The following is a 23,943-nucleotide window of genomic DNA, read 5'->3' on the forward strand; positions in this document are numbered from 1 at the left end:
TGAGAGAGAGAGAGAGAGAGAGAGAGAGAGAGAGAGAGAGAGAGAGAGAGAGAGCCGAATGCAGTTCACAGGCATGTTCAGACATAACGTTACATTAAATTAGCTCTTCTGCAGCGCGGGACTGGCTATCCTGACCCGCCACGGTAGTGAACGGAGAGTGGGAGAGCGGACTGACAAAGAGTTCCTTCCACTCGACTACAGACGGCTAAACTGTGAATTGTTTAGGTCAAATACAGCGCTGTGGGTCCTGCAATGGCAGGCGGAAAACATGCTGACTGAGGGCTGCAGTAACATCAACGTGCATTTATGTGATTAAAATACAAACAGTAACATATCACCAAGTATCACAACGCACTATGCCCAATTATTATCGTCACAAACCTAATTAAACAGAAAGCCAAACTTACCTTGCAGCCACTCGAAAAATGTGAACAGTCACAAGCACATGTCCCTCCAACTGCAGGTGCATGAAACCGGATACCGGAAAGAGAACTGTCTCGTGCAAATGCGCATGCGTGGATTCAATAAAAATATGCTTGATTAAAATTTACCTACTGTTTTTAAGATTATGTATGTAAATATTATTATGTATTATGTAAGTAAATATTACGCAAACATTCTTACAAAAATGTACCCATTCCACACAGTTAATTTACTTACTGTTTTTAGGATTATGTATGTAAATATTATTATGTATTATGTAAGTAAATATTACGCAAACATTCTTACTAAAATGTACCCATCCCACACATTTAATGTATTTTCAAGAATAAAATGTGTACATATTACAAAATAATATTTAGAAATTATACTTCCTAATATTACTAAGTAGAAATTATGTCAGTTCTTTACTAAACATTACTACACCATGCAGTAAATTCTTTCAGTGCACGTAACAGGATGTGAGCTGCCAGAACTGCAGGAACTGTATAACCAGGAGGTCCCTGAAGATCATCAAAGACACAAACCATCCACACAACAGCCTGTTCTCCCTGTTACCCTCAGGGAGGAGATACAGGGTCCCAAAAGCACACACAAATCGCTTGAGGGACAGTTTCTTCCTGCAGGCCACAAGACTCCTTAACATACACAAAAAGTGTAGTAGCTGTACTGTACCATACCGTACTGTAGCTGCTACCATTATGTATGTCTAATGTTTAATTGTAATTAGGTATATGCTATTTGCACCTGTACGTCAAATACGTCAAATTTAAAATGTTTAAGCACGTCTAAAGTATGCACATGACATGTGCACCTATGTGCAGTGAATAGGCCACTGTCTCTGACTTGTCGTATCACTCTACTGCCTTTTTGCTTGTTGTGTCTCTTGTTGTTTTTGCACTCATATGCCCTGTTATATTTGTACTATGTTGTAAACGGAGTCCACAGCACAAGAATTTCACACGTGATACTTGTACCACGGAGTGACAATACAAATCTTGAATCTTGAATCTTGAATCTTGAAATCCTTTTATAATAAGAATGTTGTGGATTTATATAGCACCTTTCACAGAACCCAAGGTCGCTTAAATTCTTAAATAATTAAATTATTGTGTTTCTCACAATTTTGTTGTATGCTGTGTATATAAAGCAATTTGACCTGCAGTCCATGTCTGAAATAAATAATGTTTAATAGAAGAAGTTCTTGTTTAACATGACCACGATTAGGTTATTCTACAACAGTGTTACTCAACCACTGGGTCGTGGCCTACTGGTGGGCTCAGAGTGCCATCTAGTGGGCCGCAGAGGATCTCTCACATCGAGATGGTGGACAGCTCCAGTTAAGATGCTTCTTAAGAGCCTTATTTAGCGATGTGTTAAGAAGGCTGTTAAGAAGGCATTTGGGAAACACTTCTTTGCAGCCTTCTTAACTCCCTAAGAAGCTTCTTAACTCCTTAAGAAGCTTCTTTGTTGGGAAACTCAGCCAATGTCATTCCACCACAGAACATCAGGCCACAGCATGTTAGGAAGCCTCCTGATCGTTATGTCTGTACATAGACATGTATTGCAGAAATGTAATGTGTGCATAAGGGATTTTTGGTTTTGTTTATATTCTATTGAAAACAAGAGTGGTTCACAGTTTTCGGGGAGGAGTGTGGTGTATGAAGAATATGGTATTGTTCGTAATGACACAAGATGTTATCAGTGACTCCATTTCCCATGAGCCTCAGCTTCAGGTAGAGTCACGCCTCTACAAGGTTCCTCTTCCTCCTCAGACAGAACCACTACAGCTAGGACTGCACATGTACTGTATGAAGAGCATGTCAATAAACCCGAGTCTAATATAAAGCATACGTCTGTCTCCGGCTTTCCTGCTTATTTCAAGACGTCCACGGAAGGACATAACAGGTTTCACATCACATCAGCAGGAAAATTAGAGTTCAGGTATTTTCTCTGATATTAACACGTTCACTGCCAATGACGTGTTTTTACGTCAAACAAAATCCAACCGTTCACTGCCAATGACGTGTTTTTACGTAAAAAAAATTGGTTATTTTTTTTGACGGTGGGACGTTGATCTAACCCTTTTCAGGATCAGGATATACTTTATTGTCCCCGAGAGGAAATTTGTCTTGGACAACAGTGCTACATACAGCTGCATCATAAAAAAGAAGACAACACAAAATGACAAAATAACATAACAGGAACAACAACAAAGGTCTACACATTTTTTTCGTGAAGAAATGCTCCTTACATATGAAGTGCATGGAATTATATTGCAAACTGACCCGTCAAAGGAAAAAGACCCATATAATAAAGAATTGCACTAAGGATAAAAAGATGACATGTGCAAAGAAATGGGCGGGAGACTAGATAAAGTGATCTATGCTACTGTGCAAAAGTGGCTTACAAATTAAAACAATTGATAATAAAACCAATAAAATAGTAAGACCACAGCATGATCACGTTTAAAGAAAAATGGTAAAGTGCATTATTGAAATGAAAAATTTAAAATAATAATAGAATAAAATAATAAAATAATAAAAGGATTCAATAGAAAATTATAAAATTATAAAACAGGTCCCATGAGTTTTTTAGATTAAGCAGGTCGTTTGTTTAGGAGTGTGATTGATGTTGGGAGGAAGGAGAGCTTGTAGCGGTTAGACTTTACCTACATGCTCTGTATCGCCTTCCGGAAGGTAAGAGTTCATATTCTGAGAATAGAATATGAGAGGAGTCATCCAGAATGCGATAAGACTGCTTGATCACAGCTTCCTCAAAGATTGATTGAAGGGACGGGTAGTTTTTTATTCCTATCACCTTCATAGCGGCTTTCACCATCCTTTCGAGCTTAGATTTACTTTGGATGGTGAGGGAGCCGAACCAGGAAGCTAAGCCATATCTGATCAGGCTACCGAGAACGGCATTGTAGAAAGTTAGCATGTTTGTGCTGCTCACTCCGAACAATCGGAGTCGGCGGAGGAAGTGGAGCCTTTGAGCAAGTTTTCCGCACAGGAAATCAACATGCATACTCCATTTAAGTTGGTTATCAAATTGAACTCCCAGATATTTATATGAACCGACCTGCTCAATTTCAATATCATCAATGATAATGGGGGCATGTACACTCACTCCACGGGGGTCAAAGATCATCTCTTTGGTTTTGGAGATGTTCAGAGTGAGATGGTTTTGTTTACACCAGGCCCAGAAAGAGTCAATCTCATTGGAATACACTGATGGGCAGTCACCAGCTCGCAACAGACTTAAAATAATAGTGTCGTCAGAGAATTTGATGACAAAATTGTTGGGCTGACTGCTTTTTTACGTCTCCTATACCAGAATTGGAGGTATTGAATGTGTATAATCTATTTTACCGACCCACTGAGTGGCGACATGTCTCTCCACAGTAGAAGAGGCGAGCCAAAACTGGAGGGAAAAGCGCGAGGAAGCCGTTCTCATACTGTAAATGGATGGCGAAAACGCTTTCACTTTCGCGCTGACGCAAAGCGGTGGCAACGGTGGGGGGTTCCAAGAATAGATTGGATGCACACTTTGAAACACGCACCATAAATAAGCCCAGAATCGCAAGAGCTTCATCAGAGCTCTCAACCGGACCGCCAAGAAACGAGCGAAACCCATCCAGACTGCCAGGCAGCAGCAGCAAAGCAGCAACTCGTTTGTCACAGACCCGCTGCAGAGCCAAGGAGGGCGGAGGAGAATGCCCACGGAGGGAGGAGTTGGAAGCAGAGGGGGGTTTCCTGCTGTTATGGAGGAAATTACTGTTCAAAACTATTGTTTAGATGTCTGACGTCTTACTGATGCCAAAAATGAATGGTTAAAGTGACTGTTCTATCGAATTTCACAAAAAGCCGTTTATCTCTGAATAATTTTTCAGATGCTGAAACCATGCTGTATTCAACTGCTAATGCTTACATAACTACTAACTCTACAAACTAACTCTTTTAGACAGAGAAAGCACACATTCTATTAGTTCTTTTGAGATATTGTGTGTTCACAAAATCTTAGCAGAAAATAATCCTCGGGTCTTGAAAGATAAGCCAGAATCCTCAAAAAAACCCTCTGGCAGAACCTACCTACAGTGAAAAAAAAACGGCTGGCAGTGAATGTGTTAATGTGCATGTAAAAAAGAATTTAAACAGGCTGTTGAATAGTAACAGTGATCCTGACCTGAGAGTCTCCAGTCTACAGTGTGGACTCTGCAGTCCAACAGAGAGCAGGTTCACTGATGCATCTTCCAGATTGTTGTTAGTCAGGTCCAGCTCTCTCAGACTAGAGGACTGGGAGCTGAGAACTGAGGCCAGAGCTTCACAGCTTCTCTCTGACAGCTGACAGCCACTCAGCCTGAAGGAGAATTAGTGATGAAAAAACAACATTGAAAATGTTTATTTCCCTCCTCACAACATATATTGAATCTATCCAGTTTGTATGCACTTACAGAGCTTTATTGGAGGCTTTGACCACTGGCAGCAGCCTCAGAAGAACCTCCTCTGAAGCCGAGTATTTCATCAGGTCAAACACATCCAGGTCTTCTTCTGATGACACTAAGATGAAGGCCAGAGCCGACCACTCGGTAGAGGAGAATTTCTCTGTGGAGAGACTTCCAAAACTCATGTGGTCTTGGATCTGCTTCACAAGAGACCGGTCATTCAGCTCATTCAGACAGTGGAACAGATTGATGATTCTCTCTGAAGACGGATTCTCCCTGATCTTTTCCTTGATGTACTGGACTGTATCCTGATTGGTCTGTGAGCTACTTCCTATCTGTGGCAGCAGGCCTTGTAGGAGAGTCTGATTGGTCTCTAGTGAAAGACCCAGGAGGAAGCGGAGGAACAAGTCAAGGTGTCCATTTGGACTCTGTGAAGCCTTGTCCACAGCACTCTGGTAGAAGAGAGTTTCTGGTTTATTTTCTAACGTGTGCTCGTCTAACATGGCTCCTGGCTGTTCTGTTTTTTTCTTGGTTATTCGTTTTGCTTTCTTCAAAAGGGAGAATGGCCATTTACTCATAAACCCTTCGCTGGACATTGATTCAAAATATTCACCAGTGTGGGAGGTTGACTGATGTTCTGACTGGTTTTCTGACAGCAGATTGACAGCTTTGTCTGTGGAGGATGACTGATTTTCTGACTGGTTTTCTGCCAGCAGATTGACAGATTTGTGTGCGGAGATTGATTGTGGTTCTGACAGCAGATTGACACCAGAGTCGATGAATGAGATGATGACATGAACTGCAGCCAGAAACTCCTGAATGCTCAGATGGACAAAGCAGAAGAGCTTCTCCTGGTACAGCCCACACTCCTCTTTAAAGATCTGTGTGAACACTCCTGAGTACACGGAAGCTGCTCTTATATCAATACCACACTCATTCAGGTCAGCTTCATAGAAGATCAGGTTGCCTTTCTCCAGCTGCTCAAAAGCCAGTTTTCCCAGAGAAAGAATCATGTGTGGATCTGTCTCAGTTCTCTCATGATACTTGATGTTCATTTTGGACTGAACCACCAGGAAGTGGATGTACATCTCAGTCAGGGTCTTGGGCAGGTCTCCTATCTCTTTGGTTTTCAACACATGGTTCAGAACATTAGCAGTGATCCAGCAGAAGAGTGGGATGTGGCACATGATGAGGAGGCTTCGTGAAGCCTTGATGTGGGAGATGATTCTCATGGCCTGCTGCTCATCTTTGAATCTCTTCCTGAAGTACTCCTCTTTCTGTGGGTCAGTGAAGCCTCTCACCTCTGTCACCACATCAACACACTCAGGGGGGATCTGATTGGCTGCTGCAGGTCGTGTGGTCATCCAGAGGCGAGCAGCGGGAAGCAGTTTCCCCTTGATGAGGTTTGTCAGCAACACATCCACTGAGGTCGACTCTGTGACATCAGTCACAATCTCGTTGTTCTGGAAGTCTAGAGGAAGTCGACACTCATCCAGACCATCAAAGATTAGCACAACCTGGAACTTATCAAACCTGAAGATTTCTGCTTCTTTGGTGTCAGGAAAAAAGTGATGAAGAAGTTCCACCAAGCTGAACTTTTTCCCTTTCAGCAGATTCAGCTCTCGGAAAGTGAAAGGAAATATGAACTCTATATCCTGGTTGACTTTCTCTTCAGCCCAGTCCAGAGTAAACTTTTGTGTTAAGACTGTTTTCCCAATGCCAGCCACTCCCTTTGTCATCAATGTTCTGGTTGGTTTGTCTCTTCCAGGTAAGGGTTTAAAGATGTCATCACATTTGATTGTTGTTTCTGGTCTCACTGGTTTCCTGGATGCTGCTTCAATCTGCCTGACCTCATGTTCATCATTGACCTCTCCACTCCCTCCCTCTGTGAGGTAATGCTCTGTGTACATCTGATTCAGAAGTGTTGGGTTTCCTGCTTTAGCAATTCCCTCAAACAAACACTGGAACTTCTCCTTCAGACTGGATTTGTGTTGTTGTTGTGGATGTTGACGTTGAGTTTCTGAAAGAACAAATGAACAATGGGCAGATGCTTCAGTAAACATGAGAAATGTGAACATTTCCTGTTAGACTCTTACTCCTCTGCAGCTCCTCAGCCAGCTCTCCCTGCTTCATTCTCCTCAGGAAGAGCAGTGTGATGTTTAGAAAAGCATCTGTGCTGCTCCTCTGCTCTTCCTCCACACCGTCCACCTCCTCCTCATCCTCCCTCTGACTCCTTGAACATTCTGCCTCATCTGGACTCAGAACCCTCTGGAACCTTCTCAGCTCCATCTTCACAACGGTGATGATGTTCTCCTCAAGCAGCTGCAACAGAATAATATACATTTAAACCTTCATACTAAAATCAGCACACAAAATTAAATCAATTTTACAGAGAGTGAAAGCCTGCACTGATCTAAAGAGTGCAGCATGGAGATTCAACATGATCTCACAAATAATTATGAAATAGAAATGTTACATGTTGGATACATTATGCACGGCATGGATGTCCCTCTCTCTCCAAACCTTGCACGCGCACACACTCCCCCTCCCCCTTCAGAATGCCCTTGATTTTGAACTATAGCCTAGATTGCAGAAAAAACACACTGATTTAAAAATTTGAATTTGTCATGGTTTTATTATGGTACATAATTCCCGAGCAAACAGGTCTGTGGTGTTAGGTGTATAACATTACTTTTGAGAAAGTTGTGTCGGCAGGGGCGGACTGGGATTGTAATTCAGGCCGGGCATTAGATACCAAGCAGGCCAGGCCGATATGGGCGGACGTGCGTGCCGGCGTCCGAAGGGCGCCGCCGAAACAATTTGGGGCGTTTGAAGTCCAATTTGGGCCGTTTGAAGCCCAATTTGGGCCGTTTGAAGCCCAATTTCGGCCGTTTGAAGCCCAATTTGGGCCGAGTCCAATTTTACAATGAGATGCACCCACTTTAACCCTGAATAAAGTAATAAAACCACTAGTAAACCAGTAGGCGGCGCCTGCCCTGCTCTTCAGTGAGTGGCCTGACTGGGGGCACCAATTTTTTTTTTTTTTTTTTTTTTTTTTTTGCAGGACAGGCCAGGCCAGGCCACCGGGCATTTGCCCGACGTGCCCGATTATGCAGTCCGCGGCTGTGTGCCGGCCAGTATGTAGTAACCTCTTTCCCTGCAATTGCGCATGCAAGACCAGCTTCTCCACAGCATGGATGACGTGACCGCAGTCAATAGCTTAACCCGAGTGATAATTCTGATATAGGCTAGAATTCATTACATTACATTACATTACATTACATTACGTCATTTGGCAGATGCTTTTATCCAAAGCGACTTACAATAACACATTTTTGTGAGCAATAGAGCAATCAACTATGCAACACAGTCTATGACAACTACAACTTCTGAAGTTGTACATTCCTTCAGAAGTTGTAGTTGTCATAGACTGTGTTGCATAGTTGATTGCTCTATTGCTCACAAAAATGTGTTATTGTAAGTCGCTTTGGATAAAAGCATCTGCCAGTGGTAAAGTTTAGTTAAGGTTAATTGTTTCTTCTTCTTTTTTAAGAGAGAGAGAGAAAGAAGTTAGTTTCAAGAAGGGCCCAGATGGACCCTGAAAAGGTGTGTCTTTAGTATTTTCTGAAAGAGTGATTCGGCCGTCCGGATCACCATTGTGGTGCCAGGGACGAGAAGAATCGCAAACGGGATGAGCGTCTTTTGAGCCCCCGTAGCGGAGGAGGGGTGACGCGTCCTGCACTGGTGGAGGAGCGGAGGGAACGGTGAGAGATTTGGAGCCTGACCATAGATTGTAAGTACAGGGGCCTGTCTGGTGTACTGCCCTGTAGGCCAGAACCAGTGTTTTGAATTTAATGCGTGCCGAGATGGGAAGCCAGTGAAGGTGATGGAAGAGGGGAGTGACATGAGAGAATTTGGGTTGATTGAAAACCAGACGGGCTGCAGCATTCTGAATGAGCTGAAGAGGATGGATGTCAGCGGCAGGAAGGCCGGCCAGAAGGGCATTGCAGTAGTCCAGGCGGGAGATGATAAGTGACTGGACCAGGAATTGTGTCGCTTCCCTGGTGAGAAACGGGCAGATTTTGCGGATGGTGTACAGAGAGAACCTACAGGAGCGTGGTGTCGCAGCAATGTAGGCCGAGCAAGACAGCTGGTTGTCAATGATCACCCCAAGGTTCTTAGCTGTTTGAGAGGGAAGTACAGTGGTGTTTTTAATGGAGATGGAGAGGTCTGCTAGAGGGCAGTCTTTCCATGGAAGGAAGAGTAGCTCTGTCTTACCAAGAGTGAGCTTAAGGTGGTGGGCAGACATCCAGTCAACAATGTGTTTAAGGCATGCAGAGATGCGTGCCTCGATTTGGGTGTCTGAGGGGGGGAAGGAAAGGTAAAGCTGAGTGTCATCGGCGTAGCAGTGATAGGAAAAGCCATGAGATGAGATGCCATGACCGAGAGATCTGATATAGAGAAGGAAAAGCAAGGGGCTCAGGACAGAGCCCTGGGGGACATCGGTGGTAAGAGGACAGGATCTGGAGAGAGATCATCTCCATAAGACCCGGTATGAGCGCTTAGAGAGATAGGAAGCAAACCAGGAGTGTGCAGATCCTGAGATGCCTAGGTCAGACAGGATGGCGAGAAGGATTTGGTGATTGACTGTGTCAAAAGCAGCGGACAGGTCAAGGAGGACAAGGACAGAGGAGAGGGATGAGGCCTTAGCAGTGTGAAGGGCCTATGTGACTGCAAGGAGAGCTGTCTCAGTAGAGTGAGAAGCCTTGAAACCAGACTGCAGAGGGTCAAGGAGGTCGTTATGGGATAGATAGAAAGAAAGCTGATCGTTCGAGGGTTTTGGAAAGGAATGAGAGAAGAGAGACAGGTCTGTAGTTCTGAATAGCAGTAGTCAAGGGAGGGTTTCTTAAGCAGAGGCTTGACTCTAGCATTCTTTAGAGTAGCCGGAACAAAACCCGAGGACAGAGAGGAGTTGATGAGGGTAGTGAGGAAGGGAGATAGGTCAGGGGAGATGTTTGGAGGAGAGAGGAAGGGATAGGATCGAGAGGACAGCAGGAAGCGGTTGAGGAGGGTGGAGAAGGTGGAAAATAGTTTGCTGGGGTTGGACACGGAGGACTGGATTTCAGAGATGAAGGAGGTTTTTGCTTTTGAGACAGCAGAGGTAAAGTTGGAGTGGATAAGGTGGTAAGAAGAGAGATCATCAGGGTGGTGTGATTTTCTCTATTTCCTCTCAGCTGCCCGAAGCTCTATTCGATGAGTTCGCAGAGATTCAGTCAGCCAAGGAGCAGGGGGAGAGGATCGGGCAGGCTTAGTGGTGAGTGGGCAAAGAGAATCAAGAGCGGAGGAGAGAGAGGATAGAAGAGTGGTGGAAGCCTCCTCAGCAGACAAGAGAGAGAACTGCTCGGCTGAGGGAAGCAAGGAGAGGACAGCAGAAGAGAGGGAGTTAGGTGAGAGAGTTTTTAGGTTGCGACGGGAGGTGATAGAGTGAGGGGGTGATGGGTGGGAGGTGGGGAGTGAGATGGGAAGGATAAATAAAGTGGTGGTCGGATACAGGAAGAGGGGTCACAGTGAGTTTGAAGGTGGAGCAGGATCTGGTGAAGACCAGTACAAGCATGTTCCCTGCTTTGTGAGTTGAAGGGGATTGAGAGAGGTAGAGGTCGAAGGATGAGAAGAAGTTCAAGAAAGGCAGAGATTGCAAGGTTACCGACTGGATGTTGAAGTCGCCCAGGAGAATGAGTGGCGTACCATCCTCAGGAAAGACTGAGGATGTTGGCTTCGTTGGCTTCTTACGGGAGCCTTAAGAAGGGTCAAAGAAGCTTCTTAGCACTAAGAAGCTTTTGGGAAACGCATGTTGGAGAAAAATATAAGTTCGATGCCATTTCCTAAATCAATATTTCCTAATCAATAAGCTATAGGCCTAATTACATCTGACACATTAATCAATAAGCTATAGGCCTATTTGCATAATTATGCTATAAGTTCCATGCCATTTGACACATAGACTCACACTGACATTTCACACATATAGAATAGCCCCATGGAGAGGACTTCTCCTCTTTGCTGAAACCTTGGGCAGTGCATCGTGTCCAATAACAATTGATAACAGTCTCTCAGTCAGACAGGCAGCCCTGTAGGCTCCAAGTCAAGTCATCACCCCCTCCTCTCTGCTTCTCCTCCTCCTCTTCTTTTACAGTATAAAGCGTATGTCAAATTGTGACATCGCGGCTGAATATTTGACTCTGTACATCGATACATGTGTACATTGAGATTCATGCCCTCTGTCAATATATGCATATTGCAGAGAATGTAAGCTATTAAATATACTTTTATGGTAAATCTTCCTGGACTCATTGGTTTCAATTTATTTGGTATTAGATAAGCTGTGATATACATTTACATATACATTTAAGCGGATGTATAGAATTCTATTCTCTATCAATTGGCGTCACTTGACCAGGATATCTACGAGAGCGGGTAAGTCTGAATTAATTTCATAATTCATTACTGAAGCTGTCGTCTGATATTTAAAAGAATCTGAAATGTTTGCATATTGTGGGTGTGTCAAAAATGACATGTGGATACTCAGTGGTAAAATTGTAGCCAGAACCAAGTTAGCCGATTGTAACTGGTAAAGCTATACCACTTTTGCAGCAGGACCAAGTTAGCCGATTGTAACTGGTAAAGCTCATTATGTTCAAAAGTAAGGTCCATGTTAGGCACATTGTAACAAGACCAAATTGGAGCAGAACCAAGTTAGCCGATTGTAACTGGTAAAGCTCAAAATGTTTGAGCAATTTTGAAATTCCCACAACATGTAACAAACAAACAACCAAAAATAAGCAGCTATTTCATATTGGACTGTAAAACAAAACAATTTCTTAAGAAGCCTATTTTAAAGGAGTTGAACATGGAAGTTTGCAAAAAGTGTATTTTAGCCAATACCCAAAATACAGAATCAATTGTCCCTTGAACAAATTGATTCTGTCACCAGTTTGTAAATTCCAGATACCCCACACACGGACGGAACTGGTCAACAGGAGAACAACCGTCCCTCTGTCACCAGAGTCCCCACATCGAAAAAGGTAAAGTGTTGAAAATTACTTTACACACACACGGACACCTCAAGATCACAAGTAAGTGATAAACAAAAACAGTAGCTCTCTCTCTCTCTCTCAATGAAGTAAGCAATTTTAATACCCTTGGTGCGTAATGCAAGACTGAAATATAAAGTGTTTTGAATGTGAATAAATGAGAGATTTATATAAAATGGGACATTCACAGTAAACTAGTTAAATCAGTGCTTTGCTTAAGCAACAAAGTGGAGTGTTTTACGAGAGAGAGAGACAAATGCGTACACCAGCAGTGTTGACAATTTTCATAGAGCACAGCCCCAAAAAGACAATTAAGATAAGCAGCTCTCTCCCTCTTTTCCTGTCTCATACTGTAAAAATGGTTTGATTCCCTCTCTGAGACCTGCAAAAATGAGTGATAATAGGTCGGAGAGTGGGCAGCCAGAACCTTGGAAACTACGAAAAGCGGAACGTCTGCGGGCGAGAGACATTCTTAGACAGCATGAAAAGAAAAACATGCCCCCCATACCACCTGGCTCATGTGCTGACATAGTACGTTTAAAATTAGGAGAAAATTATGTGATACCTTTCATGCATGATCTTAATACAGGTACCAGAGGCCTCTGGCCTGTAGGAGGATCTTTTGATAAAGATAAGATTGGATACATGCAAATTGCAGCCAGACAGTCACCCAATCTCCAATGGTCAGAGTCTTATGTGACAGAATGCATAAGAGGTTGGAAGCATGTTGCTGATAGGCATCATCAGTTTCCCCAAGGCAACGCAACGAGAGTGCCTTGCTCTGACATGGACAAAAATAAGGCTCCCATGCCAGATATGACAAAAATTTACTCTGAGAAAAGGGATTCAGACCAAATTGACCCTAAACATGCGATACAGTCTAACCTTGATGAAGAACAAATTCACACTAGCAGCACAGAGTCACTCACTGATAAACCTGACCATCCTCATCTAATTGCCCCCAAGATAATGTGTGATAATACAGCCATTCTCAAACCATGGACCCCCCAGGAAGCACGAAGCATGCTTAAGGACAGTCCAGATCCTTTAAAAAGGCCCATTGCTTTCCATAGCTGGCTAGCTCAAATGATAAGTTTGTATGACTGCTTGATTCCGGATGTGAGACAATTGTTGTCACTGGCTTACAATCTGGAGTGGAAAAGTGTACACAAAAATTTCTCCTTTCCAGTGGGAGATGGGAATGAAAATTGGATAGCAGCAACAACAGGAGAAAATTATTCCAGGGATAATTGGATAAGAGAAATATGTCTGGAATCGATCAAAAGGTCAGCCAGAGACTCAGTAGATTATAGTAAAGTCATTTCCTGTACACAAGGTTTGAAGGAAGACACTTTTCATTTCATACAGCGGTTTCAAATGACGTGGGACAATTCTGTTGGAGTGGATCAGCACAATTTGTTAGCTGTACAAATACTCATGAATTGTTTACGTCCCGAGATCACAACTGCATACAAGATATCTGCAAAAGATTGGCACACAGCAGATTTTGATCAGACTATAGCAGCTCTGTCGGACTTAAGTAGGGACGGGATATTTGACACAAACGGCGAACAAAGTGTTTTTAATATGGCCCAACAAATACTGGTAACCTCAAATCATCTGCCCAACCAGATCGATCAACATTTCATATCTGGTGTCAGAAGTGCTAACCACATGCCAGCGCGCATAAAGCCTAATTTCAATATGCCTGGGGTTCCCCCCAATCAATACACCACACAGGGTGCCCCTCAGCCTAAATGCCCTCGATATACATGCAAGCACTGCGGAAAGAGAGGACATTACGCGAACAAATGCCGATATAAAAAACGGGAGCAGCGAGTGGACAAACAGCCATCTTTTTGATTCAATTGGCTCAAGTAGCAACACGGTGGTCATTCTCCCCTATACTGTAGCTGGCCCAATGTGATAGCAGGCTGAAAGAATTTGTTTATCTTCCCTCAGAACAACTTAGCCAAAACATTAGCCTAGCGAAAACAATTTGGTATACGACGCCAAGCTAGTCTATGGCGACACCTCCAGGCTGATTGTGTTAACACACCCTGAGAGACCAAAGTTATGAATGTTTTGTTTGTTATGAATCAATAGAGTGGAGTAAGCTCTGCATTATTTAAAGTGCAGTAAGCAAATTTGAAATCAATCAAATAGTAATATAGACTGTTGATTATTATTTTGGAAATAAATCATAATAGATGTGTGGTGATGGATAAGAGTTTCCTGTGTACGATAATCTGAATCTGAAGTATTTTCTTAAACAGAAAAATGCACATTTATCAACCACCAATTGGGTGGATGAGAAATAAAATTAAGTGGGCATAGCAACATTTAACTTTTGGTATGTTTTCAACACATAAGCAAAATTTACACTTAAGTACGGGTGAGATGTTTTCAAAAGTATCTATAGATAAGACAATGACCTCGGAGGACAGACAGTCCTGAGTTTGCGTTTGGAGCATGTGAACAATGTTGGCCCTCACTGTTTTATCTAGTGGGGTCTTGCCATCCCCAAAATCACTCAAGTGAACTGCCTGGGGTCTAGCCCGCCCCCCCCATGTAAAGCCCTCACCAACAGCACTTTCTGGGGTCACCCTCCGCCCCATTGCACATTGCCACAAGTCCACAAGGTCAATTCATTGCCACTCTGTAAGCTGTGAATGCCCACTCAGGAGTCATCTTGTTTACGAGGTCCATTGCAAACAAATTATAAAGTAAACAATTGAATATGTACTCACAGAGTATCTCAAAACATTATCTGCCGTATGTACGTACTTGTTGTACTAATAACTTGTAATGAAGTTATTTTGTCTAAAATACAGGCACATTGTGAAATCTAATGTTTATAGTTACAGGTTGTACGTCACAGAAAACCTTCAACACCAGCATAAATCTGTACTTTGAGTACTTTGATCCACAGTTCAAGAGGTCTACTTGACCTAGTTTTTTGTAGAATAAAGAAAATTCTTTCTATTTTCAATATTAAATAAAAATGAAGTGTTTTAAAGTATCATTTTAAGAATAATCAGTTATATGATACTGTGATTATGTTTTAATGAATATGATTAATCAATGTTATGAATGTTTTGCATTTTAGAAAGTTTCAGTTCCTATTCCAAAACAAACCAATATTAAAACTAGAAATAGAATAAAATAGTTCTAAAAAGAAATTAAACCACTGCATGGAGTTGGGCTATTAAATAGTTTTTAATAACAACAATTACAACAACAGCACCAGGAACAAACAAATAAATGAATGAACTAGAGTCATCACATGAATGATGAGAAAATATTGTTCCTGTTGTGAATACTTTGAAAATATTTTACTTAAAGACATGATTCCTTTTACAGGAAGGTTTGAATAAAGTGAAGCTGGAAAGATTACCGGTATATATATATACATACTGTAAGTAAGAAGCTTCTTTTACAATAGTGGAAAAGATTTAAGTGTGATTTGGAACACACTGAATATTAAGTTCAATGCATTATTAATTAGACTATTTGCATTGAACCATATAGAGTTAAGATTAGAAGGCCCACTCCTATATATTATAGCCGCAGTGGTGATGTAATTTTGTCATTATATCACTAAAATCTGTTTTCTCTTTCCAATAGATAATGGAGATGCTGTGATATGAGCTGAGACTGCGCTGGAACTGCATATTGATCAAAAATTCTGTATTTTTTCAAGTGTTTAATGTTTCCTATGTTTTCAAACCCCCCCTGCCCACCCCTGGCCCACAATTAAGTATAGATACAAGCATTATATTGAATAGTGAACTAAAATTTTGTAATTATTATTGTTATTGATGAACATAACAATTGGGTGGATTGTTGGAGAAAAATATAAGTTCCATGCCATTTCCTAAATCAATATTTCCTAATCAATAAGCTATAGGCCTAATTACATCTGACACATTAATCAATAAGCTATAGGCCTATTTGCATAATTATGCTATAAGTTCCATGCCATTTGACACATAGACTCACACTGACATTTCACACATATAGAATAGCCCCATGGAGAGGACTTCTCCTCTTTGCTGAAACCTTGGGCAGTGCATCGTGTCCAATAACAATTGATAACAGTCTCTCAGTCAGACAGGCAGCCCTGTAGGCTCCAAGTCAAGTCATCACCCCCTCCTCTCTGCTTCTCCTCCTCCTCTTCTTTTACAGTATAAAGCGTATGTCAAATTGTGACATCGCGGCTGAATATTTGACTCTGTACATCGATACATGTGTACATTGAGATTCATGCCCTCTGTCAATATATGCATATTGCAGAGAATGTAAGCTATTAAATATACTTTTATGGTAAATCTTCCTGGACTCATTGGTTTCAATTTATTTGGTATTAGATAAGCTGTGATATACATTTACATATACATTTAAGCGGATGTATAGAATTCTATTCTCTATCAGCTGGGGTTGGACACGGAGGACTGGATTTCAGAGATGAAGGAGGTTTTTGCTTTTGAGACAGCAGAGGTAAAGTTGGAGTGGATAAGGTGGTAAGAAGAGAGATCATCAGGGTGGTGTGATTTTCTCTATTTCCTCTCAGCTGCCCGAAGCTCTATTCGATGAGTTCGCAGATATTCAGTCAGCCAAGGAGCAGGGGGAGAGGATCGGGCAGGCTTAGTGGTGAGTGGGCAAAGATAATCAAGAGCGGAGGAGAGAGAGGATAGAAGAGTGGTGGAAGCCTCCTCAGCAGACAAGAGAGAGAACTGCTCGGCTGAGGGAAGCAAGGAGAGGACAGCAGAAGAGAGGGAGTTAGGTGAGAGAGTTTTTAGGTTGCGACGGGAGGTGATAGAGTGAGGGGGTGATGGGTGGGAGGTGGGGAGTGAGATGGGAAGGATAAATAAAGTGGTGGTCGGATACAGGAAGAGGGGTCACAGTGAGTTTGAAGGTGGAGCAGGATCTGGTGAAGACCAGTACAAGCACGTTCCCTGCTTTGTGAGTTGAAGGGGATTGAGAGAGGTAGAGGTCGAAGGATGAGAAGAAGTTCAAGAAAGGCAGAGATTGCAAGGTTACCGACTGGATGTTGAAGTCGCCCAGGAGAATGAGTGGCGTACCATCCTCAGGAAAGACTGAGGATGTTGGCTTCGTTGGCTTCTTACGGGAGCCTTAAGAAGGGTCAAAGAAGCTTCTTAGCACTAAGAAGCTTTTGGGAAACGCATGCCTTCGTAACGAAAGATCAACTTAGGCTAAGAAGCAATAGGAAAATGTGTTTGCTTCTTAAGGGGGCCTTAAGAAGGGTTAAATAAGATCCTTAGCGCTAAGAAGCTTTTGGGAAACCCAGCCATTGTTGGTTAAGCCTTAGTGATAATTAGGTTAGGCATAACTTAGTAACTCCTAATCGTAACAACTAGCCGTGACACCGTAGCCTTTGTCCTTTTTGTAACTGATTTCAGTTGATGGTGAAGAACAAGGTGTGTTTGTGTGTAGCTGAAGTCAAAGGTGTTGTTAATCCTTTACACACCATAAATATGGAGCCCAGGTCTGTTTGATGCTCCTGGGCAGTCGGACCACTGGAAACCTCTGAACTCTCCTGGTCGACTCTGTTGAGAAGACATGATGTATTAGGTCATACAGGGCGCGCAGACACGCACACACGCACACACGCTCTCTCCTACTGCATGCTGATAGAAACATGATGAACATTGTGAAGGTATGTGTTTTTATGAAGAAGATAATTTTATGTTTTCATTATTCCTAAAATACAGAGAAAATAATTACTTATTTTCAGAAGGATGTTTATCTTTAAAACTCATAGGTAGTCCCATAGACCAGTCACTCTTCATGGACACACAGCTGGGTTCAGGGGAGTCTGGTCTCTCCTGCTGCATCCTGAGAGAAACACATTATGAACATTGATGTTGAAGGTATGTGTGTCTTTATGAAGAAGACAATCTCATGTTTTTCATTCTTGTTTATGCAGGCGCGTGGGAACCTATCTCCACAAGGGGGGCTAAAGCATATATCCCGACTTGCCGTGCTGCGCACTTTGCACGTGCAAGGTGCGTATTTTGCTGGGACTCGGGTATTATGTTGTGTGTGTAATGTCTGTGTTCTGGGCAGTTCCCAGCAGCGTACTCCCCCAATTTGAAGTCCATCAGACAAATGGTTATTGAGATAAAGTGCTTTTTGTGTTGACACTATGCCAAATTGCATGAAATTCGGCGATGCACTCCATCAGATCACCATAAGCGCACTTCCCAAGTTTGAAGTCGATCGGACAAACGGTTCTCCAGATAAACCGCTTTTTGTGTTTGCCAGTAGGTGGCGCTATGCCAAATAGCAGGGAATTTGGGACTGAACTCTGTCAGGTCTCCCTAAGCCAGGGGCATATTCTGGCAGAGAGCAAAGTTGGGGAGTGAGAGGGGATGACATGCGGCAAAGGACCTCGGGTCGGATTCGAACCTGCGTCGGCCGCACGAAGGACCCAGCCTCTGTCGTGCGCTGTTTCGCTACCCCTGACCAGCCAATCACGAGTGATTTCTGTCACCAATGACCCAACGCCGATTCAAAGCCGCCGACAAAGCCAACTAGTGCCAACAGTGAGGGACACACTGCAAATACTAGAGCTACAGATGCCTAGACATGGCTGACGGCCGACTGTTGGCATGGTGTGTCCTATAGGCGTTTTTCAATAATATCAGATTTCACAATATTTTTCACAATATCTAATATAATAATTTTTTGAGTAATTTTTTGGGACCTATTCTATATCTGATCTATCTATCTATCTATCTATCTATCTATCTATATCTGATTACTGTGAATCTGACAACAGTATAGAATAAATATAGATGCATATGGAGCCAGAGTGTGCAACGCATTTTTCTAATTAAGTTCACTCCCAGTCAGGGTCGGACTGGGACTAAAACACGGCCCTGGACTTTTCTACCGAGACCAGCCCACCTCAACCAGGCCGCGGCGTGGATACTCCCCAACCCCCGCCCCATCGACGCACAAACACAAGAGCAAGCCAAAATTTGGAGGGGGCAACAAAAAATGTGACGGTAACCTAAGCTTGCAGCTGAAATTTTGGGCTATTTTTATAAAATGTTGGTCATTTGAACCCAGATTTAGAGTTATATCTCATTTAAAAAAAAGAAAGCATTCCCAAAGTGGGCCGCTGCGGTTCACTGTCAATTTTTTTTTTTTTTTTTTTTCCCTGGTCAAGCGGCCCACTGGGATTTGTCCCGGTGCTCCCGATGGCCAGGCCGACTATGCTCCCAGTGGTCCGCACCTTAACACAACCTTTGGTGTGCGACTGTGCATTACTTTTCCTTTGATGTGAATGTGATAACAGCATCTGAAATAAATACCTTTTATCAGCAGACTGCTGTCCATCTTTGAAGTTATAAGGTGGATCCATAGAACAGTCACTCTTCATGGACACACAGCTGGGCTCAGGGGAGTCTGCTCTCTCCTGCTGGATCCTGATAGAAACATTATGAACATTGTGAAGGTATCTGTGTTTTTAAGAAGAAGGCAATTTCAAGTTTTCATTAATCCTAAAGTACAAAGAAAATAATTACTTATTTTCAGAAGGATGTTTATCTTTAAAACTCATAGGTAGACCCATAGACCGGTCACTCTTCATGGACACACAGCTGGGTACAGGGGAGTCTGGTCTCTCCTGCTGCATCCTGAGAGAAACACATTATGGACATTGATGTTGAAGGTATGTGTGTCTTTATGAAGAAGACAGTTTCATGTTTTTCATTCTTGTCTATGTTCCAGAGCCGAATAATATCTGTTGAAACCATAACTGACAACTTCAGTGTTGCAGTGTCCCATTCAGCAGATCAGCCGTTTGTTCTTGAGGATTCTAATACACTAGATTATCAGGCCACTGTGCAGCATTCAAATCTATTTTGGTGGGACACTGGCCCGGTATGATGGTGTGTGTGTAAGGTCTGTGTTTTGTGCAGTACCCAGCAGCGTACTCCCCCAGTTTGAAGTCCATCAGACAAATGGTTCTTGAGATAAACCACTTTTTGTGTTGACACTATGCCAAATTGCATTAAATTTGGCGATGCACTCCATCAGATTCCCCTAAGCGCACTCCCCAAGTTTGAAGTAGAGTGGACGAACTGTTCTCGAGATAAACCGCTTTTTGTGTTTGCCAGTAGGTGGCGCTATGCCAAATAGCACGGAATTTGGGACTGAACTCCGTCAGGTCTCCTTAAGCCAGGGGCATATTCTGGCAGAGAGCAAAGTTGGGGAGTGAGAGGGGATGACATGCGGCAAAGGACCTCGGGTCGGATTCGAACCTGCGTCGGCCGCACGAAGGACCCAGCCTCTGTCGTGCGCTGTTTCGCTACCCCTGACCAGCCAATCAGACTGATTTCTGTCACCAATGACCCAACGCCGATTCAAAGCCACCGACAAGGGCAACTAGTGCCAACGGTGCGGGACACACTGCAAATACTAGAGCTACAGATGCCTAGACATGGCTGACAGCCGACTGTTGGCAGGGTGTGTCTAATAGGTGTTTTTCAATAATATCGAATTTCGCAATATTTTTCACAATATCGAATAATTGTTAGAGTAATTTCTTTGGACCAATTCTATATCCTATCCATCTATCCATCTATCCATCTATCTATCTATATCTGATGACTGTGAATCTGACAACAGTATACAATAAATATAGATGCATATGGAGCCAGAGTGTGCAACGCATTTTTCTACTTAAGTTCACTCCCAGTCAGGGTCGGACTGGGACTAAAAAATGGCCCTGGACTTTAATACCCAGACCAGCCCACCTCAACCAGCCCGCGGTGCGGATATTCCGCAACCCCCGCCACATCAACACACAAACACAAGAGCAAGCCAAAATTTGGAGGGGGCAACAAAAAATGTGACGGTAACCTAAGCTCGCAGCTGAAATCTTGGGCTATTTTTATAAAATGTTGGTCATTTGAAGCCAGATTTAAAGGAATATCTCATTTAAAAAAAAGAAAGCATTCCCAAAGTGGGCCGCTGCGGTTCACTGTCTAATTTTATTTATTTATTTTTTCCCCTGGTCAAGTGGCCCACCAGCCCACCGGCCCCCCGGGATTTGTCCCGGTGCTCCCAATGGCCAGGCCGACTATGCACCCAGTGGTCCGCACCTTAACACAACCTTTGGTGTTCGACTGTGCATTACTTTTCCTTTGATGTGAATCTGATAACAGCATCTGAAATAGATACCTTTTTTCAGTAGACTGCTGTCCATCTTTGAAGTTAAAAGGGTGATCCATAGACCAGTCAGTCTTCATGGACACACAGCTGGGCTCAGGGGAGTCTGCTCTCTCCTGCTGCATCCTGATAGAAACATTATGAACATTGTGAAGGTATCTGTGTCTTTAAGAAGAAGGCGATTTCAAGTTTTCATTAATCCTAAAGTACAGAGAAAATAATTACTTATTTTCAGAAGGATGTTTATCTTTAAAACTCATAGGTAGACCCATAGACCGGTCACTCTTCATGGACACACAGCTGGGTACAGGGGAGTCTGGTCTCTCCTGCTGCATCCTGAGAGAAACACATTATGGACATTGATGTTGAAGGTATGTGTGTCTTTATGAAGAAGACAGTTTCATGTTTTTCATTCTTGTTTATGTTCCAGAGCCGAATAATATCTGTTGAAACCATAACTGACAACTTCAGTGTTGCAGTGTCCCATTCAGCAGATCAGCCGTTTGTTCTTGAGGATTCTAATACACTAGATTATCAGGCCACTGTGCAGCATTCAAATCTATTTTGGTGGGACACTGGCCCGGTATGATGGTGTGTGTGTAAGGTCTGTGTTTTGGGCAGTACCCAGCAGCGTACTCCCCCAGTTTGAAGTCCATCAGACAAATGGTTCTTGAGATAAACCACTTTTTGTGTTGACACTATGCCAAATTGCATTAAATTTGGCGATGCACTCCATCAGATTCCCCTAAGCGCACTCCCCAAGTTTGAAGTAGAGTGGACGAACTGTTCTCGAGATAAACCGCTTTTTGTGTTTGCCAGTAGGTGGCGCTATGCCAAATAGCACAGAATTTGGGACTGAACTCCGTCAGGTCTCCTTAAGCCAGGGGCATATTCTGGCAGAGAGCAAAGTTGGGGAGTGAGAGGGGATGACATGCGGCAAAGGACCTCGGGTCGGATTCGAACCTGCGTCGGCCGCACGAAGGACCCAGCCTCTGTCGTGCGCTGTTTCGCTACCCCTGACCAGCCAATCACGAGTGATTTCTGTCACCAATGACCCAACGCCGATTCAAAGCCGCCGACAAAGCCAACTAGTGCCAACAGTGAGGGACACACTGCAAATACTAGAGCTACAGATGCCTAGACATGGCTGACGGCCGACTGTTGGCATGGTGTGTCCTATAGGCGTTTTTCAATAATATCGGATTTCACAATATTTTTCACAATATCTAATATAATAATTTTTTGAGTAATTTTTTGGGACCAATTCTATATCCGATCTATCTATCTATCTATCTATCTATCTATCTATCTATCTATCTATCTATCTATATCTGATTACTGTGAATCTGACAACAGTATACAATAAATATAGATGCATATGGAGCCAGAGTGTGCGACGCATTTTTCTAATTAAGTTCACTCCCAGTCAGGGTCGGACTGGGACTAAAACACGGCCCTGGACTTTTCTACCCAGACCAGCCCACCTCAACCAGGCCGCGGCGTGGATACTCCGCAACCCCCGCCCCATCGACACACAAACACAAGAGCAAGCCAAAATTTGGAGGGGGCAACAAAAAATGTGACGGTAACCTAAGCTCGCCGCTGAAATTTTGGGCTATTTTTATAAAATGTTGGTCATTTGAACCCAGATTTTGAGGAATATCTCATTTAAAAAAAAGAAAGCATTCCCAAAGTGGGCCGCTGCGGTTCACTGTCTAATTTTTTTAATTATTTTTTTCCCCTGGTCAAGCGGCCCACCGGGATTTGTCCCGGTGCTCCCGATGGCCAGGCCGACTATGCTCCCAGTGGTCCGCACCTTAACACAACCTTTGGTGTGCGACTGTGCATTACTTTTCCTTTGATGTGAATCTGATAACAGCATCTGAAATAAATACCTTTTATCAGCAGACTGCTGTCCATCTTTGAAGTTATAAGGTGGATCCATAGAACAGTCACTCTTCATGGACACACAGCTGGGCTCAGGGGAGTCTGCTCTCTCCTGCTGGATCCTGATAGAAACATTATGAACATTGTGAAGGTATCTGTGTCTTTAAGAAGAAGGCAATTTCAAGTTTTCATTAATCCTAAAGTACAGAGAAAATAATTACTTATTTTCAGAAGGATGTTTATCTTTAAAACTCATAGGTAGACCCATAGACCGGTCACTCTTCATGGACACACAGCTGGGTACAGGGGAGTCTGGTCTCTCCTGCTGCATCCTGAGAGAAACACATTATGGACATTGATGTTGAAGGTATGTGTGTCTTTATGAAGAAGACAGTTTCATGTTTTTCATGCTTGTTTATGTTCCAGAGCCGAATAATATCTGTTGAAACCATAACTGACAACTTCAGTGTTGCAGTGTCCCATTCAGCAGATCAGCCGTTTGTTCTTGAGGATTCTAATACACTAGATTATCAGGCCACTGTGCAGCATTCAAATCTATTTTGGTGGGACACTGGCCCGGTATGATGGTGTGTGTGTAAGGTCTGTGTTTTGGGCAGTACCCAGCAGCGTACTCCCCCAGTTTGGAGTCCATCAGACAAATGGTTCTTGAGATAAACAACTTTTTGTGTTGACACTATGCCAAATTGCATTAAATTTGGCGATGCACTCCATCAGATTCCCCTAAGCGCACTCCCCAAGTTTGAAGTAGAGTGGACGAACGGTTCTCGAGATAAACCGCTTTTTGTGTTTGCCAGTAGGTGGCGCTATGCCAAATAGCACGGAATTTGGGACTGAACTCTGTCAGGTCTACCT

At 43.0% G+C, this 23,943-nt stretch overlaps 1 protein-coding gene across 1 annotated transcript in view; it reads right to left on the bottom strand.

Annotated features, from left to right (window-relative positions):
• LOC310800779 (uncharacterized protein) overlaps positions 1-23,943 on the bottom strand; it is a gene marked incomplete at both ends in the record, with an annotated part of 100,083 nt that overhangs the window by 65,735 nt on the left and 10,405 nt on the right. The window contains 3 exons of the mRNA XM_083664703.1: positions 4,630-4,803; positions 4,898-6,908; positions 6,985-7,121. Coding sequence (XP_083520829.1) covers positions 4,630-4,803; positions 4,898-6,908; positions 6,985-7,121 — 2,322 coding nt within the window. The remainder of the gene's footprint in view (positions 1-4,629; positions 4,804-4,897; positions 6,909-6,984; positions 7,122-23,943) is intronic.

This window comes from Poromitra crassiceps (assembly GCF_964638095.1).
Source record: "Poromitra crassiceps genome assembly, contig: HAP1_SCAFFOLD_69, whole genome shotgun sequence".
In the NCBI taxonomy this organism is placed as follows: Eukaryota; Metazoa; Chordata; class Actinopteri; order Beryciformes; family Melamphaidae; genus Poromitra; species Poromitra crassiceps.